This window comes from Dicentrarchus labrax, unplaced genomic scaffold (assembly GCF_905237075.1).
Source record: "Dicentrarchus labrax unplaced genomic scaffold, dlabrax2021, whole genome shotgun sequence".
NCBI lineage: Eukaryota > Metazoa > Chordata > Actinopteri > Moronidae > Dicentrarchus > Dicentrarchus labrax.
Window position 1 is genome coordinate 31,190,746 of NW_026136704.1, and position 19,756 is coordinate 31,210,501.

At 39.4% G+C, this 19,756-nt stretch overlaps 1 protein-coding gene across 2 annotated transcripts; it reads left to right on the forward strand.

The window, feature by feature from the left end:
- Nucleotides 1-1,727: 1,727 nt before the first annotated feature.
- Nucleotides 1,728-14,673, forward strand: LOC127363162 (ras-related protein ORAB-1-like). Of its 2 annotated transcripts, none has more exons than XM_051399723.1 (6): nucleotides 1,728-1,822; nucleotides 11,914-11,986; nucleotides 12,076-12,171; nucleotides 12,316-12,411; nucleotides 12,504-12,635; nucleotides 13,839-14,673. In XM_051399723.1, the coding sequence occupies exons 1-6, from the start codon at nucleotides 1,794-1,796 to the stop codon at nucleotides 14,070-14,072; spliced, it is 660 nt and encodes a 219-aa protein (XP_051255683.1). In that variant the 5' UTR covers nucleotides 1,728-1,793; the 3' UTR covers nucleotides 14,073-14,673. The 2 variants fall into 2 exon arrangements, with proteins under 2 accessions (XP_051255683.1, XP_051255684.1); XM_051399724.1 differs by lacking the exon at nucleotides 1,728-1,822 and adding an exon at nucleotides 9,600-9,817.
- The last annotated feature ends 5,083 nt before the right edge of the window (nucleotides 14,674-19,756 follow it).

Below are 19,756 nucleotides of genomic sequence, written 5' to 3' on the forward strand. Positions count from 1 at the left end.
ATTTTTTAAAGAAATTTTGATCTTCATCTGGAACCCTGTTTTCTAAAAATACTTGTTGATTGTGACATCCATGTTGACTGGCTCACAGTGGCCATGATTTGAGGAGAAAACCTGTGAATAATTGGCCTTAAGCACAAGTATGGTTTTGCAGAATTTTGATTCAGTCAGTCTTTTGACCATTATATTGACAATTTTATTGGAAGGATAAACCCCCTTGAGATGGTATGTGCCAAAATAGTTGTGCTGTGGAATATGTTTAAAACAATTACATTTCTTCCTTGGCTCATGGCCTAACCATCTGCTAGATAAAGTGAAATCTGTTTAATATACCACGCTAACTAAAAGACAAAGAAACATAACCAAAATAATGAAATAATTCCACTTTTAGGTGGAATTAACACATTGTTTATATTTGGTTTAGAATAGATAAAAGTAGAAGAAGAACTGGGCAGCATTGACCACCATGGCTGAACCAACAATGACAAGACAGTGACAGAAACTCACACCTCAGCAGGACATCAAAGGGAAAAGGCAGAGAGATGGAAACATCACAGGAAACATTTATTAGCAAAGATGGAGAACAGGGTACAGACTACAAATTAACCTTTAATGGTGTGCTAACAGAGAGACCATGACGGTCTGCAATGCCCATTCAGGGCTCATCCATTTGGAATGGGCCAATTGCTTGGCCCATAGACGTACTGCTTGCAGCGTTGTTCATTTGATCGACTTCACACTTGACACTGCAGAGATAGGCGAAGGACAGTTATACACACATACAACAACAAACTTTACATTTTTGCCTGTAACCTTTGAACCGTAAGTCTCAGGATCAAAATATTCAAAGTTTTTTCTAGATTCCGTCGGTACAGAAGTATCGAAGCAAAAATAAGACTATTTTCCACCATTTGAATTTTGTCCAAATCTGTTTTGTCCGCTACTACTTCTATACATTTTAAACGATCATTACCAAACTTTGAAGAGAGAATCTCTGGAACAAACAAATAAAAAGTTGATTGGGATTGGGATTTGGGATTGTTTTGCTATAGCTGACCCTCAAATGACAATGACTGGGGCTTAAATGACAAAAAATGTTATATTTCCTAAATTGCTTTGTGCTATTGTAACCACATCTGGTTGACATGTGTGGATGACCACGACAAATTTGGTGCTATTTGGTCAATAGGTGGTACTGTAGCAGCAACATATAACTATAAAGGAAGGAATCTCTGTTTAACGCCACCATCTGGCCAAATAGCAACAAATTCCACATTGTACTATCATGGGTCTTCAGCAATACATCCGCCAAGTGTGAAGTTTATTTGATGGTTGACATTGATATTGAAGGGCATACATACAACATACATACATACAGACAGACAGAGCTTCCTTCTTTACTGTTGGCTGTGTGTGTGTGTGTGTGTGTGTGTGTGTGTGTGTGTGTGTGTGTGTGTGTGTGTGTGTGTGTGTGTGTGTGTGTATTCAGTGTGTATCTATTCTTTCCTGTAATAGCAGAAGGGCAGGGTCTTTTAATATGAGTGTCATGTTGCTTCCTGTCTGTGAAGTGTGTGTGTGTGTGTGTGTTTTACATAACAGGCAGTTCCTTTCAGTCAGTTTGTATGCCTGTCTCTCTTTCACACACACATACACACACACACACACACACACACACACACACACACTTTTCAAATACCTCTAGTTAGTATGGACAGCTGGTCTGTTGGCGGGAAAGCAGAGGCCAGCTGTCACTGGAGAGAGAGCGGGAGAGCGAGGGTGAGGTTACACACCAAGAGATGGAAAGAGAGGAAGAACAAGAACAAAGGTAAACATCTAGTGACAGAAATACACATGTATATAGAGAGAAAGAAACAACGAAAGGATAGAAGAGGGAATAAGGCGAGAGGCAGACAGCATATGAGAGAAAAAACAGGAAGGAAGAAGGCTGCGAAGACAGATCTTAACATAGCCGACTATCTTGGCAGATCATTTTCTCACGTTAACTTTACAATCAGCAGAAAGAACCCTCAGCAGTGTTTCCTCACAGTTGGATTTACTGGTTTAATTGAACATTAATAAAGTCAGCTGTAAAAAAGAAAGGCATAGAATCTTATGTAAAATCGATATTGAAACAATGCAACACACTCTCTCGTTCATTATTTTCATACACCAGGATGCCTCACTGTGCATTATTTCTTACATAACCATATTACGTAACATAACTTTAGACTGATTTATCAAACTAATTATAAATAATCTTAATCTACTTTAATCTAATAATTTAATCCAAGACGTTTCTAACTTCTGTGTCTTGGCTTCTTCAGTTTGCGTCAGTTGAGATGCAGTTCCTCTAAATCAAAGCCAGTTTAACTTATTGGTTCAATTCTATCAAAGCCAAGCCAAAGAAACAGGCTATTGTGTGATATTAACATTTTAATAAATGAATAGTGGTTCAAATGTAGCATAAAAACCACAACAGATCACTTATGTAGAATATATTTTGTAGACTGTATTGGATAGTAAATAGTATTTTACAGGGTTGTATATCCACATTAAGTTGTAGCTCCCTTTATGCTTCTCACAAAAACAAACATTATATACAAAATGATATACAGTAGATGGGGGAATAAAAGTCATAGAAATGAAACTATTTTTCAGGGAAGTCTGGTACTGTGGATACTTCGGCTGAGACTGATTCATACTATAAATGGGCTGTAACACCAAACCTATAGAGGTTTAAAGGTCCATTGCAGAGTTGCAGAGTTATGTGGACATCCCAGCAGTGGCACCTCCAAGTTGGAGGAGAATTTGGTGATTCCAAATGGGAAGCCAATCAGGGTTCTCAGCCTTGTTGTTTAACTAGTTACTCCTGCTGGTTAGCTGGGAAAACTACATGGAAGATGGTGAAACTGGGGGGAATACAACAAACCGTCTCAGTGTCCTCCTGGTGAAGCTACAACAGTGCAGTTCACAGAGACAAAGCCTGCAGTGCGTATAGGGAAATAATTATGCCATTGAATCCCTACAATTAAGAGTAGTTATTTGTGAGGGGAAAGTCCTGCAATATAAAATGTACTTCAAAACTCAAATGGGTAAATTCAATTTAATCTTGGCATGTATCCCGCAAGGCACAATACTCTTTAACTGTGGAAGAGAAAGGTTGCATTACAGGGAGAAAGTAATGATGGGGTTCCAACATTAAAGTTCCCATTCGACTTTTAGTGTGGCATCATCTGTTTGTAAGTCATTCCTTCGAACAATAACTGTCTGTGTGTGTGTGTGTGTGTGTGTGTGTGTGTGTGTGTGGTGTGTGTGTGTGTGTGTGTGTGTGATGAAAGTTAGGTACATGTTAGTACAATGAACATGTGTGTGATAGTGTCAGCTTTCTCGATATTTAACCAAGACCACAATTTGTCCTTAACAAGTGCTGTCGGAGCCTGAACATACCCATTAAAACTACAAGTGGATATTGTACAACAAAAACTAATGAAATACGATGTTAGTGAAAGGTTTGGCTGATTCAGTATGAACATTTAGTGACGACAGATTCCTTATTAAAACACAGCATTATGCTCCTCTCAAAACATATTTCCTTTTGTAAATTAGTAGAATATAAACAGAATTTGTAGGAGACAGGATTGCATGAAAATGTGTTCGAAAATATTCAGCTCTTGTTCTTTCCATCTCTCTCTCTCTCTCTCTCTCTCTCTCTCTCTCTCTCTCTCTCTCTCTCTCTCTCTCTCTCTCTCTCTCTACAATAAGGCCTTCATTCAACATCCAGTTTCAATGAGGTTAATTATCTGTCGCCTAATTGGCCTCAGGGCCGTCCCTGCATGGTCTCACACACATACACACACACACACACACACTCACATACACACACAGGGAAAAGAGCAAAGTGACAAAGTGACTCCACATAAATCTTCAACCAATAGCAACAACAGTCTCTACACACACCCAGGCGGGTACAAACACACACACACACACACACACACACACACACACACACACACACACACACACACAGATGGATATTCACATACATTGCAAAGGTTTTCTTTTCAGGTTTGTTTTTGACCATATTGCTATTTCTGCTAGATTTTTTAGCTTTAGCATTTTTCCTGACACATCAGTAAGTTTTCAGGTCAGTTTTTTAAAAAAAGAGAAAAACATTAATGATTTTTTTTTATACAAACATCTCTGACTTACTCATATTTGGTTCTGGCTGATCTGCTTTCACTTTTTTCCTCAAAGTTTTGACCTTGATTGCCCAATAATACAGTTTTATTATATAGTTTTATTTTCAGCTGTAATCTTTGACACGCACTCTTGCAGACTCAACACAGCATGTTTTCAAAGGCGCACACACACACACACACACACACACAAACAAACACACATGCAGGAGCCAGGGAGCGTGGTAAAATAAGGGTGAATAGTGAAAAGCACCTATTTATCCCCGCTCCCTCAGATCCCCTGGGACACACACTGATCGGAACAATGACCGGTTTAACTCCATCCACGGACCTGCACACACACACTCTGGTGTTTATGTATAACCTGACTCACACACTCTTCATTCTGTCTGAGACACACACACACACACACACACACACACACACACACACACACACACACACACACACACACACACACACATACATCTGCTGCTGAACACAAACACACACTCACACTAGATGCACTCAAGAACAAACTTTTGAGATATTCGTGAAGTCTTATGTAACAATTAGAAATACTTGAATCTATAAATTGACCACTTGAGTCGTTCCTGATTAACTTTTATTTTGATTTCTTAATCATCTTTCCATTTCTGTGTTCCATGAAGTTGAGTATCATCCTACCATGCCATGAAGAAACTCATTGTGAATTCCCAGGAAGGACCATGGTGCCATACAGTAATACACGCCGAGGTGTCCTGGGGTAGATACTCTCTTGTGTGTTATTGCTTTTATAGTGTTGGATTGGATAGTGTTTTTTAGCTGCCTTGGCTTTGTACTCTAGACACACAGTCACTCTGTTGCTAAAGTTCATTCGAACAAACTCTACTGGAATTTTTAAATGAACCCAAACAATATAAAATAATCATATTTAATATCTGAGGCGTGAATTGTAGACATAATCACTTCTTGTTTGTCTCGGTGACTTTTTGCTTTCAGCCTGGTCTTCAGCAGTTGGTTGGACAAACCCCATAAACAAAACTAGTGATGTTATGACATGAAAATCAATTAGAACAATATTACAGTAAGATCAGTCTCCTGCCATTAAACCTCCACTGTGTGACTCCTGTCTTTATATTTGGTTGGTCAGTTCAGTTTTATCTGTCATATGTTGAACTTTTCTGTTAAAACCTCACTCTTTCCTTCATGCTTCTCCCATTTTCTCAGTCTCTATAGTTTTAGAATATATATAGCCTTGGTTTCTTTCCTTCTTTTTCTCCTCCTTTCCTCCTTCTCTCAATTTCCCACCCTTCCTCTTGCTTTCTAACCTTCTCTCTTTGTTAATTTCTTTCTCCTCTCGTCTTTATGTCTTCTCTTTCTCCCTGTCCCTTCCCCCAGTTTTCCCACCTCCATGCTCCATCGGGAGCACCACAAAGCCTGCCTCTGCCCTAGCAACCACCGCGCCGCCGCCTCTGCCCCGGCAACAGGCCGTCGTCAGGGCTGCTGACCCCTGACCCCACCACAGCTGCTCAGCCATCGCATATCCCACAATCCCCTGCTCTCTGCACGCTCCCGTGACCAGGGGTCATACACGGGAATCAGCCGTGAATAAGACTGCATGGCTTTCACTTTGTCTTCTGTCCATTCCTGAAAGAGGAGGAGAGGAGGTGAGACAAGGAAAGAAAGAGGGAAAATCAGAGGAGAAGAGGACAGAAAAGAAGGATTGAAGATTTGAAGAGAGAAGACAAGGAGATGATATGATAAGAAATAAGGAAAACAGAGAAGATGAGAGTGTAAAGTGTAAAAATAGAGGAGATGAGGAAAGGAAATGACAAGAAAGGAAAGAATGGAAATGAGTGGGAAAACGGAGGAAAGAGAAGAAATGAAAAGCAGAAGAGATGTAATGAAAGAAAAGGAAAAAAGGAGAAAATATGAGACGACACAACAGGAAAATAAAGAAGCATTTAAAGGGAAGACAAGAAAAGGGGGGCAGAGACAAGGAGAGGAGAGGAGATGGAAGGAAACAAGGAGAGGAAAAATGAGCAAAGATAGGAGAAGACAAGACAAGAAAAAGAGTAGGAAGAAGTAGAAGAGTGGTGGTAAAAGGAAAGGAAACATGGAGTTATGAGGAAAAGAAACAGAGAAGATGAGAAAAGGAGAGGAGAGGAAACAAAAAGAGGGGAGATAAGATGACTGGAAAGGAAAAGAGCCAATTTAAACAAAGAAAATTGGAGATGAGAAAAGAAGAGAAGAGAGGAAGGAAACAGGGATTGCAGTGAAATGCAGAGGTTAATGATTTGCACTAATGGAAAACAAATGATTACATTAATGATGTTTTCTAAAGGTTCTTTGTACACATTGTACACACATGCTAGAACAAACTGGAGACCACCGGATGGGATCACACCAGCCCATGAGTACTCAGTAGTTATTACAGCATTATGACACGAGGACTCATGGGTCGGACCACTCCCATCTTTGATCTCAGCCTTCATTTAGATCTCAAATAGACACCTGTGCAGTTACGTGACTGAATTGCACGGTTGTGACACCTGCCTGAGTACTGAAAACTGTGGAGTTTCCCCCTTTTCTTCAGAAGTTTGTTTTCTGTTTACAACTTTACAGAGCAGGTGTGATCAACAAAGGTCCGTACAATGAAGATTCGCAAAAACAGATACAATTTTAAGTATAGATTGAGATAACATAATCACACATTCATGTTTTACACTGTCATGACTAATGTCCTCTTTTAGGAAGCTTTTTCAGATAGATATACAGAAAGTCTAAAAAAAGTGATGAATTTAGCAATCTATCTGCATTATGGGGCTCAGCTGCAAATGTCTGGCTAAAAAATCATTATTCACATCACATCATTATTTTTGAGTTATGGCAACTAATGAAATTATGTTCAACAAACATACTAATTGAGTTAGGGGAATTGTTTTTTCTCTATAATCAAAAGTGTTTTTAATTACCATTTACTCAATAATTATAAGTATAAACACCAGTTTTTAAGTTGATTAGGCTACTCATAAAAATTAACTTGCTCCAAGTAGTTTTTCCACGCATTTATTTAAGTGGTGACAACAGGTCCACTGAATTACTTTTTGGAGTGTATCTGTTCTTTTGCCCAATAACCAGATTTACACCAACAATATGTGTGTATTAAAACTTTTATCAGATAGTAATTTGCAATCATTATCTGTTAATGTATTTTTTTATTAAAATCAGACTGTTACAACCTCCGAGGGAGCATTTAAACGACAATCAAAGATAAATTACAGTTTAATGGATAAATATTCAGTTATCTGTGACTCAGCTGACTAACTGTTTAGGATGAACAGCTCCATTATACCATTCAAGTGCAGTGATCATATAATGCTAACCCTGCTTCAACACACAGCCATGAGAACAACAGCAACAACAACAACAACAACTCGCCACTCATAGAGGAATAATCAACCACATCATTGGACTGTGTGTCAACAATTACAAGGCAGAGCAGTGCACTTTGTGGCTCTGAGTGCCGTGTGTATAATCGAAAGATTGTAGGTTTGAATGTGTCAAAGCCTATGCTCTTGTATGTATTATCTTTATATAAGCATCAAGTGTCCTCAGGAGGAGAGAAAAATTAGGAAAACCAAAAGCCAATTTTAGAAAGGCTTTGTTTTAAATTAAAGTGGGTGACATCAAGTGATATTTGTGACATTTTCACTTGACCATCACACAAATCATAAAGACTGATGTAAATGAAGACTATATAAAGCTATAAAAAAGCAAAGCAAATGTGTAATCTTGAATTTTTGTCATTTCAGGTGCGCTCGATTTCAGTATTCAAATAATCTGGCCAATCTGATCCCTGTCTTTTTATCAGACTGTGTTGTCAGTTCTGAGCCATGACTTTGGTGAGTTATAACCCAATAGATATCATGGCTAAATCTACAAAAACAAGTCCCAGTCTCTTTAATCTGTGTACAAATAACACGACTTCATACTTTCAAATTGTGTGCAGTGCATACGACAAAGTCTAGTTGAGCATGCAGGTGATACACCAGTCCTTTCCAGTAACTAATGTGGATTTTGGAGTAGAGTGGAGTATCACGGCCGCCATAGTTTCTTCTTTGCACTTGGAAAGAAAGGGTGAAACGAGTGAGTTGCAATCTCCAAATACACTGCTAGATGCTACTAAAGCCTACACACTGGACTTACGTTACAAGTTACTTAAGTTAACTTCCAGAAGTTCCAATAAGTCAACACTGACTTTTGGTTTCAAAGGCACCAAACACCGCCCTTTGACCCATCCATCCATGGGCCATTTGGCGCTCTTTATACTACATCACCTCACGGAAGTTAATGGGAAGGATGGCCGTATGCACTACGCACCATTTAAAAGTCTTAAGTCTTGTTCTTCATGCTATTTAGTAAAGCTTATCACTTGAATCTTTCAGCTCATTGTTTTGGTTTACTGAATCACAACTTTTTTGCCCTCATAGCATAGTTTAGAAGGAAGCTGTTTTCAGTGAAATCACCTCTGATAAACCCACTTGTCCATCACTAAACGGCAAACAGTCAAAGTTAGCAACTAGCTGATGAAGAAAGTGAAACATCGAGCAGCTGATTTCTTCAGAGTTGGTGGAGATCAAAACAGAGCTAAAAAGGAGAAGAAAAAAATACACATAAACATATTTGCCAGAAACAGGACTGCAAATGAATGCTACTGTACCTCTGTAGCTGCTGCATGTGTAAATACTACAAGCTATTGGATAAAAAGTTCAACATCAACTCTATATGGTGATAATATTTCCGTCTTGTGTTTACAGCCTGTTTACACTGCCACCAACTGGCCAAACAAAATCAGTTTATGCAGGTTTAAGGTCACCAGGGATGTCAGTGCTCCACTAGGATTCCCTGTGATCAAAGACTTGAGATAGATATACAGGTATTGAGATTGACATACAGGTATTTTGTTCCACAAGAAACAGACATATAGAGAAATATTTGTTCTTTGATATCAGCGATAGCTTATTTGTAGTTTCTTTGGTGGTTCCAGTAGAACTACTTCCTGCTTGTTTGTTTGGAAATGTCAGAGCTGCGGTCAGTCCTGTGACGTGTGACGCACAGGACACGCTGTGAGCTGAGGTGACGTAATTCACGAGCTGAGGCAGAGTGTGGTGCAGATCAGATCAGCACAAATACACTATCCAAAATGAAAAGAGCAAATTACAAATTAGTTGGTGGTGAAGTTTAGTGATTGTTTTCAGAAATGCAGTGTGTGTGTGTGTGTGTGTGTGTGTGTGTGTGTGTGTGTGTGTGTGTGTGTATTTGCAAGAGTCTTGGTTCCAGGTGCTGTCCCACGTGTAACCTGAGCTGATCTTTATTAATAAATAATGCATCTGAACCAGTCAGCTCATCAGTCAGCTCGCGAGGAAGGTAGCTCCGGCTTATACTGCCATTTGCCCTCCAAAGGACGGATACAGACACACACAAATACTCATACACACAAACACGGATAGGTACAGAACTGTACACAACATCACAGAGTCTGAGATAATCAGACTGTTTTCAGCTTCAGGATTCAATTTCAGGAGTTTTTGTTTTGTCCTGTCACCTGGGGCGACCTCACCGATCATGAATCCTGAATAGTAAGTGTTGTTTCTTTCTGTGTGCGTTGTATTACTATGTTATGGAGGTGTAAACATTCAGTTCATTAAAGACACATACTGCACTGTATACACATACATACATATACATATTTTTGACCCGGATGTACTGTGTTGGGTTTGTTGACCTCTGATCTATATTTAAGCACGGTTTTAGCTCCATCCTGTGTTCGAGTATAGATATGTTACTGTAATTCTGTGTGTGTATGTATAGAAAATGTAAGTATAAAATACAGTAGATAACCTTATAGTTTTAGACGCCAGATTCATGACTATAACACATCTTTCTCTATCGTTACAGAAGAAAAAGTCTTAGACAATTCTAAGAAATTGGAACCTAGTTCACAAGACCCCTATGGCTGATGGGTAACGTAGTCCTGTGAGGCAGTTCAGTTGCCACACCAAACTAAAACTGTGATATACAAGGAAGTTTTTTTTGTTTTAATCTGAGGATTATTTTTAGTAATAATCTCTAATCACTAGTTATAATATATTATATACAATATAAGGTAAATGAACCAACTCTTCAACATTGGTATGTTTATGGATAAAATGCAGCACAGCTCAGGAGGCTCATTTACATCCCACTCAATTTAAGAGTCTACTTTGTGGGTCAACAGAAAGTCATGAATTGACTTTACAACACAAATGACAAACTACACATGCAATACAACTTCCCATGTGTATTCAAAAAAGCAGCAACTAGATAAACAGTGACTCCAATGCCAATATAATGACATTAACACTACACCAAGCATTAGCTGCAAAAATAAAGTAAAGTAGATTTAATATCTGATTGACTCTGGATGAAAACCACAGATATGACACTGACAGAATTCAATTCAATTCAATCAGTTTTATTTGTATAGCGCCAATTCATGACAGAAGTTATCTCAGGACACTTTTCAAATAGAGCAGGTCTAGATAATAGACCGAACTCCTTATAACATTACTTACAGAGACCCAACAGTTCCCAACAAGCAGTGTTTGTGTGCATGTGTGTGTTTGTGTTAACGCATGCTGAGAAGTCACCATTGGAAAATGTTTGGAACAGGGCAAAAAATACTTGGCAGGTGATTGGAGGAACCATTTGTCTATCACCATCTATCATGGGACAACTTCAAACCATTAAGAACAACAGACTATACAACGTACCATAAGGTATAACGTAGTCAAACACTTGAAACCAGTCTGAAGAGGAGTGAAACATCTTTTTTATCGAGATTAGCCTTTGGTGCCATTCTTTGTTCTTCTTTCAATCAAGAACTACTCCCCAGTTCTGATATAACTGATGCTAGCAGCATCTACGCTAATCTCTTTATACTGTAGCTGCCAGTGGTTCCTCAGAGAACACCGATTGGTCCGACCACTGTGGTTTGGACATAAGTGAATAACTTGAAGCCTGGCAAGATGGACTCTCATGTAATCTTGTAATTGTGTGGCCTTCTGACTCCAACTGCCTAGCAAGGTTATGCTTGTGTCCCAAGTTTGCGTGTTAGACCTCCAGATCTGCAAACTCATTTTGTTCATAAAGTGCCTTTGTTGTGTAGACATGTTCTAACAGTTCATGGAATTGCTTGTTGCCTTTGTCAAGTAATTTAAGTGAAAACCTAACCCTTAACCTCAAACATAGAATATATCAAAGACAGCATTTGTATTTTGCTATAGACCAAACAGAAACATAAGATAAGTGATCATGCCGACATGGAAGTGAGAAAATAAATAAATGCTTTTACTGGCGAGAGTGAAGATCCATTTTTTTACTGCCAACACAAAATGGAAACACATTGGCTGTGTTTCACAGTCACACTGTGGTTATTAGAGTGTGCAGTATGCCACCATCTGTGTCTGTATCTGTTTCATAAAAATATCTGCATTCATAACTATATTTGGATGTGCACCAGAGGTTTGCAATTTACAATTTTACAGTCTGGTTTTGATATGATATCTTTAATTAGGTAGCTAATTACATAATATATAATATTTTATCTTATTAGATAGATTTTCATCTTAACTTAAAATGAGGCAAACAAAGTGTTTTTATGTGTATGGACATCTACGTGTGTGTCGTCCTCCAGTGACTACCTGTTCAAACTTCTTCTGATCGGTGACTCTGGAGTCGGAAAGTCATGTCTGCTGCTGCGCTTCGCGGTAGGCCCATAAAACAATGCCACTCAAACGCACTTTATTTTAAACACTTTACTGCTTGTTATTGATCACATGTCACACACACTCCCCAGGATGACACCTACACTGACAGCTACATCTCCACCATCGGAGTCGACTTCAAGATCAGGACCATCGACATGGACGGGAAGACAGTGAAACTACAGATTGTAAGAGTTTATTTATCAGACGTGGTCAAGGGATGGGGGGTGGGTTCCCCTCAGGAAATGACCAGTTTGTTGTCTGTTAAAGTAAGGAAGTACTGTGTCATTTAAGTGTTCTGACTGGCACACCATACTCTGTGTTTCCCACAGTGGGACACAGCAGGTCAGGAGAGGTTTCGAACCATCACCTCCAGCTACTACAGAGGAGCTCACGGTATCATTATCGTCTACGACGTCACAGAGCAGGTCAGTGTGTTTTTGGCACATCATCAACAACATAATGAGACAGAGTTGAACATTAACTTGTCTTCCTTCTTCTCTCTCTATTTTGTCACCAGGAGTCCTTTAACAACGTGAAGCAGTGGCTGGACGAGATAGATCGTTACGCCTGTGAAAACGTCTCCAGGCTGCTGGTGGGAAACAAGTGTGACCTCGTTAGTAAGAAAGTGGTGGATGCTGCCACTGCTCAGGTAACAGGCTACACACAGCTCGGCCTAAATGTACTGCCTCCAAATACTATTAAACAACTCCAAGCATCAGTCTAGCAGCCGTGAGGCTGTAATGCTCATTTAACACCAGAGAACAAAATTGCATGCTTCAAAAATGGAAAGACTGCTGTTGTAGATCCTTACCATAAATGTTTTTTTCCTGAGGGTAACAGAGAACAAGCCAAGTTGTTACCTGAGTTAAATTTGAAAGTGTGCTAATATGTTAGCATTAGCACGATGACATTTATAGGGTAAGCCTGTTGAAAGGTCCAGTGTGGACCAGTGGAATATAATATTAAAAAGGTATGATTCATTACTGTATAACCTGAAAATAATTATTAGAATGAGCTTTTTATATCTATAGACGCAAGAGGTCGCCCACCATGGAGGCTGTTTTACCGTCATGTTTCTACTGTAGACCAAACACTGGCTTTAGACAGGGCCATTCGCGTTTTTTTGCATGTTTCTCAGCCACCGTCGTTTCTCCAGAGAGAGTTGCAGTTTCCGCTAAAAGTTGCCAATTGAAGTTTCAGACTGCAACCATTTGGATACAGCTCAGCCTTCCAAGCATGTAGGGGACTACGCAGGGTGTAAAACTATTAAAGCTACTGTAGAAACATGGCAGTTCAACATGGCGGACACCATAGTAGAGGAACACTTCCTGTGTTGATAAAAACACCTCATTCTAAGGTACACAACAATTCTTATTTTCTTATTATACATGAATGAAAACACACCTATTACTATTATATTCCATTTCTGCCAATAGACCTTCGGAAATGTTACACACTGCACCTTTAACTAGTAAAACTTTAAGCTTTGGGAGAATCTCCACTTTCTCTCCACTACTTTTCAGTAGTCAGGGTAGAGAGTTTTTACATGACATACATAATGTAAACTCATAAAATATGATGCTCTGATGTAGTTTTAAAATACCCAACAGAATATAAAGCAGTTACACCACTTACAATATTAAATTGCTTACATGTCCACTCACCAATAATTGAAGACTGAGGGGATTCATTTTCACAATGAGTACTCACTTTTAATCCATGAGTACATTCTACTGCTAATACTTGATTCTCAACTAGAATTTTAAATGCAGAGCTTATTGGTGTATTTTTACACTACAGTATTGATACATTGTGATGATTTTGCATGTTAATAAGATTTGTGTCCCTCCAGGACCTGGCCTCGTCTCTTAAGATCACCTTCCTGGAGACGAGTGCTAAGAGCTCTGATAACGTGGAGAGGGCTTTCCTCACCATGGCCTCTGAGATCCACAAGCGCCTGGCTAGCGAGGGAGGGGGCATGCAGGGCGAGTCGAAAGAGGCCAGGGCCCAGAGCGCCAAAATCAACAGCGCTCCCCTGTGGCTGGGAGGGGAAAAACAGACGCAGGAGGCCAATAACTGCTGTTGAGTACAGAAGATATGTACGCTGTTCAAAAGAGAGAGGTGTGTCATTTTCAACACATCCACCTGTCTAGTTTCAGGACTATGATTGTGTGTTTTGGACAAACACATATTGTCAGAATATTTAAATCTTTTAACTAAAACCATAAAAAAAATGTGACTTTTCAGGAAGAAAAACAAGTGTTTTTAGCTTGACTACATTATATTTTTGAGCTTGGTATTTTTGAATTAAATATATAATGGTATTTCTGCTTAACTAAGGAGCAGAGACAAACAGGAGAGATGACAGAAACATTTGAAACTCAGCTACATGAACAACTATGACAGTGTGGGACCATCGTGGACCATTTACTGTATCACTCCTTTAACTCAACATAAAAGATGAAAATTGTAGAATCGTAAACCTGTCACACAAAAATAGCAATATTTGAATAATAGTTAATACTCACACAGTATGAGAAGATTTGATTCCAATGTGTGATATAAACAGTTTGAGCTGCTGATTCATTTTCTGTGTGATTTAAACTGCAGCTACCACCATATCCCTCAGTGGTGATTCATTGTATTTACCAGTTTTTGTTGTGTTTAGCATGTTGTCAATAAATACATCTTAGGAGTCTTGATGATGAAATATGGGTAAAACATCTGAAATAAATAACAATCCCACATATCAAAGTATGTGTAAGTAAGGGATTAATGCCCATCGAGGTGTCCATTATCAGGAATTAATGGACGACAGGGAGCATGTGAGACAGTTTCCTCCGCAGAGTCCGTTAGTTCCTGATTATGGACACCTTGAAGGCCATTATCACACTCATACTATGGTCATTTGCAACACTGTGGTAACACTTCTAAGACCTGGAACAATCATTACCATCCCATAAGGTTTTTATGCAAGGTTTATGTTCACTTCTCCAGTAAATAGGACAAACTTTAGATACAACTTGGCAACAGGAGCTATTTCTAGTTCCCTCCACTCATAGAGCTCAAACAAATAATGAGAATAGATGAGATGATCGCTAATAGCAGTGGTTCTTCCTAAGGGACCACTTTTATATCATTGAGTTAACTGACTCGCAATAACCGCAGGAAGTTTGTGTAAAGTTTTAAGCAGATTGTATCCTGTGAATATGGATCACAGATGACTTCTCCTGATATTTTTAGGAGCTTGTTATGCAATTCTCTGTCTTTATTATGCATTTTTTTAACAATACATTGACTGGTTGCACACATTTTGAACATGTAAAGAAAATTTGATCATAGATCATTTTTGAGTCCGAACAAAACATAGATGTTATTATGCTATGAAGTAATGTAATGCAAAGTGTAGGAGCTGGGCGTACAGCTTAAAAATTGAATCTAAAGGATCACAATTTGAACTGTTAGAGGCTCTGTAAGCCAGTCTAACACAGCCAGGACTGGAGTGCTTTCTGTGTTCAGTGTTGTTCATAAGCCTTGCAGATGCATTCTGGGCCAATTTATATTCAGTTGCAGCACCATTCCGACATGTAAACACAGCGTTGCAGCAATTAAGGTAGGAGGAGATGACATGGAGGATTTGCTCAACTATCTTTCCGCACAGCACTGCTCTTATTTTAATGATATTTCTCAGTTTCAGTAAGCAGGACTTCAAAATGTGCAAATTAGACCAGAAATAACTTTCAGAATTTGCTGTTGAAGGCTCAAAACAGGAAGTTATGTCATCTGAAATCTGTTCAAAGCCAATAAACCAATTTTCAGTTATATAAAATGTTCAGTTGGAGGAAATAAAAAAGACAGCAGGTTTTAAATAGCAGCACAGCAGCTGTTCAGGATGTCCAGATTATTAAACCTTTAAAAGGTAAAACAAATTCTCACAGCATTGAAATCACCATCCAATCTCTACAGTTATGACACATTGCTGGACATTCTCAGGAGATATTAGCCTGACAGATATCACTTGGGGATGTTATTTCTCATGATTGGCTGACAACCCTGAATGTTACTGTATATTAGGGACATTTTTCATATGAATCAATATTGTTGCTCTCGTCTGAGTGATGATTCTTACAGTGACACAGTGATTCACTTCGGATTGATTCCTACGTAATCAGCTGGAGTTTATTTCAACAACCAGGGTGTGTATTTACCAAGCATCCAGAATCGCTAATAGGATCACATTAAAGTTAAACTAGTAAAACACAGCTAGTTCTGAGTAAGACTAGAGTTTTAGAAATTATCCTTCCTATCCTGACTTACAGCAGCAGGACAACTTCTGGGAGTAGAAATAATGAATACCTAGTTTGAAAGTTGAGCATTTGACATATTAAAAGGGGAAATACATATTTATTAAATATCACCGCCTTTTCTGGGTGAGCTTTAGTTATTATGTTAAAGGTCTATTGGCAGAAATAGAAAAATCAAGCCTGGCAAGATGGATTCTCGTGTGATTTTGTGATCTTACAAGCCCAGCTGCCACCCAAGGTTAGACCACTGTAATTTCTCCAACACAGTTCAAACAGGAGGGTGAAGTGAGGGAATTGCAATCGGCAAATAGATGCCACTGATTTCTTTACATTGGTCCTTTAAAAGCTTTGGAAATTTGACCGAAATGCATGAAATCATCGTTGTACAATGTCTAAATACAGCTATGTGGTATTGGGATGACCATTTTAGAAATATCTTCAGAAAACAAAACAGGAGAGGAAGACAGGAAGACATTCTTGTGTTTTGCAGCGAACAAAAACATAAAGAGATAAACTGAGCCCAATCCTCAGCAGCCAAGATAAGAAAATGCACTGAGGGCAATCTCAGAGACAATCAACACTTCCTTTCCGTTTGCCACTCGCTCCCCTGATGAGAAAGGCTGGATAGACTTCACATTACAAAGTGTTGTACAGAGATATCACCGTTTAATAAAGAGATTGAGCAAACTGACGAGTGATCATCCTAAACAATGTTCCCACTTTTTCTTTGGCATTCATTGAATGACATAATGTTTTGGTTTTTTTAAAGTATTTTTTTGGGGGTCTTTTTATTGCCTTTATGATAGAGACTGCTGAAGATATACAGGAAAGGGGGACAGAGAGAGAGAGAGAGAGAGGGGATGACAGGCAGCAAAGGGCCGTGGGTCAGATTCGAACTCTGGGCCGCTGCAGCAAGGACTCAGCCTCGATACATGGGTCACCAGCTCTACTCACTGAGCTAACCGGGTACCCAATGAACTAATATTTTGGGTGTGTTGCTGCCTGACCTCCAGCCCTGGCACCAGACACCTCTGGATCTGTCCTCATTGTCAGTAGCAGAGTCAGTAGCCATGTTTTTATACCTTAGTCTAAAAGTACAACCAAATGTGTCACTGTTTTATGCAGCCAGGACTTATTTCCCACACTAAAACAATTGACAAATATGAGCTCTGACTTGATAAGTAGGTTGCAGCTGAGGATTTTTCAGAGGAGCTGCCAGCACTCGCACAGCTGGACTACCTCTAACCAGAAAGAGAGCAACTATAAAACAGGATGAAGGGAAAAAAACAGGTAAGTTGCTGTTGGTTTCCCTTCCACTAGATGTCAGTCTCGCTCTGCTATTCAGCTCAGTCTGTTGTTGCTCGAGGGACAAGCTGAGCCTGGCTGACACATCGGTCACATCTGGACCTCTCATTCACACGTTTTGATCTTGTTTTTTTGTCTTCCTTCCCTCCCTCTGTCTCTCTTTCATCCTCTCCTTCATGTATTACTTCCCCCCATGTCTAACGTCAGCTTGCCACCTTTCCATTAATCTGATCCCTTTGTTTTTTTCCCTCTCCTCCTCTTATCACCCATTCTCTCTATTCTTCCGTCTCAACCTCTCCCCTCCATCTGTCTCTCATCCAGTATCATTCTCTCACATCTCTTCCCCTCTCTATTTCCTGAAACCTGCTCCTCATCTCTCCACATCTTTCCTGTCCTTACTGCTCTTCATTTCTCTTTCTCTCTCTCTCTCTGCTCTGACTGCGGCTGCTTGCTGCTTTGTTAGTTTGGCTGTTGGTGTTCTGGGACAACGCAGAGGCTGATATTAAGGTATGCACTGATGTTCATGTGAGACCACCACTGAAAGGTCAAACAGATCCAACAAGTAGATGCTATGAATGGGTTTAGAGCTGCAATCCCAGGAGGATCTGGTATATGTAGCAGATGTTAATATTTGAGTTACTTACACAAATCACAGTCAAAATTAACGCAATTTGGATCAATCTAGCACCAAGGCAATAGCGGCTACTCATGAGTAGAAAGCCACTCAGTGTTAGTGTTATTTTTCATACAACCCAAACTAAAATATAGTATAGTTAGGAACTCTAATCTACTCTCGCTATTATCACTATTAGTTACAGACAGTTAACAATATGTGTATCCTTTGCTGTTTTTAATATCATGTCATACATCTTTTTTTAATACTTTTGTGAAAGTTTTAAGGGAAAACTCAAGCTTGTTGTTTCTAAAACTGGGTCAAAACTATAAATAATATAATGAATAGCAATATAAAAAAGATAACACCAACCCCTCGGTCAGAACGACCCATTGGTACAGGCTAAAAGTTAACCATTAACCGATGCTAAACTGATTTTTAGTGTGTGTGCCTGAAGGCGCAAAGACTGACGTAACTGAATCAAAAATCAATGGCACTGTATTGTTTATCTCTTGTCCAACCAAAAACTGTCTCAAGTTTCAACCTGCTAACACAGTTAAACCAATACTGCCACCTAGTGGCCTCTATGGTTGTTGCAATTCAAAACGGAGATAAGCAGACTAAGCAGTCAGTAGTTGTAGGATAAAGAAGTCTTGAATTAGTCAGTATGGGTGCACTGATCTGATACGCGGATCGGTATTGCCACTAATACGGACCACAGATTGCATTTAATGTGGTCACATAAAAGGGTAATACGTGGAGGATTATGTGACATTAAATAGGGTTTCTTTGTTTCGTCCATCAGTTACATTTGTTCAGTCAGAACAGACTCCTGCTTCAAATTTACTGCCACAGTAATCCCTTTTAAAAGCAGATTTATGGGAATAGAGAGTGTTGGTATCTCAGAATCAACTGAGTAGAGGTATTGTAATCGGTACTGAGAGTGAAAATGTTGGATTGGTGCATCCCTCAGGATTGACAGCAGGTAGACAGTCAGCAGTAGGTACAATGTAATAGGTACAATAATTGTACCTATTAACTAAAGATACAACAATTTAACCATGCAAATCTTCTGAAGAGAACAACTGTGTGACATGGTTTCTAGTGGTTTGGAGAGCATGAAGTGGTGGTACGTATGGGCATGTGGAGTGCCAGCTCAGGGCTATGATGCAGACAGCACTGCCCTCTGTGACTGGAGCTGGAGAAGCGAACAGAACAAAGACAGCAGAGCAGTGTGGGCAGGGTGTAGCACAGCTTTTCCCCAAAATGGAGTAGAGTGTTTCTAGTTCTGTCTGAACAGCCTGTGAAGCCAATTCGTGAGGAAGAACAGGTGGTTGTTTGAGGCAGGGTCCAGTCAGGCTGAAAGGGAGGTAGGCGGTGCCAGGAGCTCAGGTCCTAATTATACCACATTACAATTCTAACTGTGCTTGTAACACATTCTAGGGCTGCAACAAGAGATCATTTTGAAAAACATTATTTTTTCCAATGAATCATTCAGTCTACAAAATGTAAAAAAAATTAAGACTTAAATGCCCTGAGGCCAAGGTC

Bases quoted from the DNA above. Each gene is read 5' to 3' on its own strand.
- LOC127363162 (XM_051399723.1), top strand. From the start codon at position 1,794: ATGGAAAGAGAGGAAGAACAAGAACAAAG. The intron at 1,823-11,913 runs GTAAACATCTAG...GTCGTCCTCCAG, and splicing joins GAGGAAGAACAAGAACAAAG to TGACTACCTGTTCAAACTTC. The intron at 11,987-12,075 runs GTAGGCCCATAA...CACACTCCCCAG, and splicing joins GTCTGCTGCTGCGCTTCGCG to GATGACACCTACACTGACAG.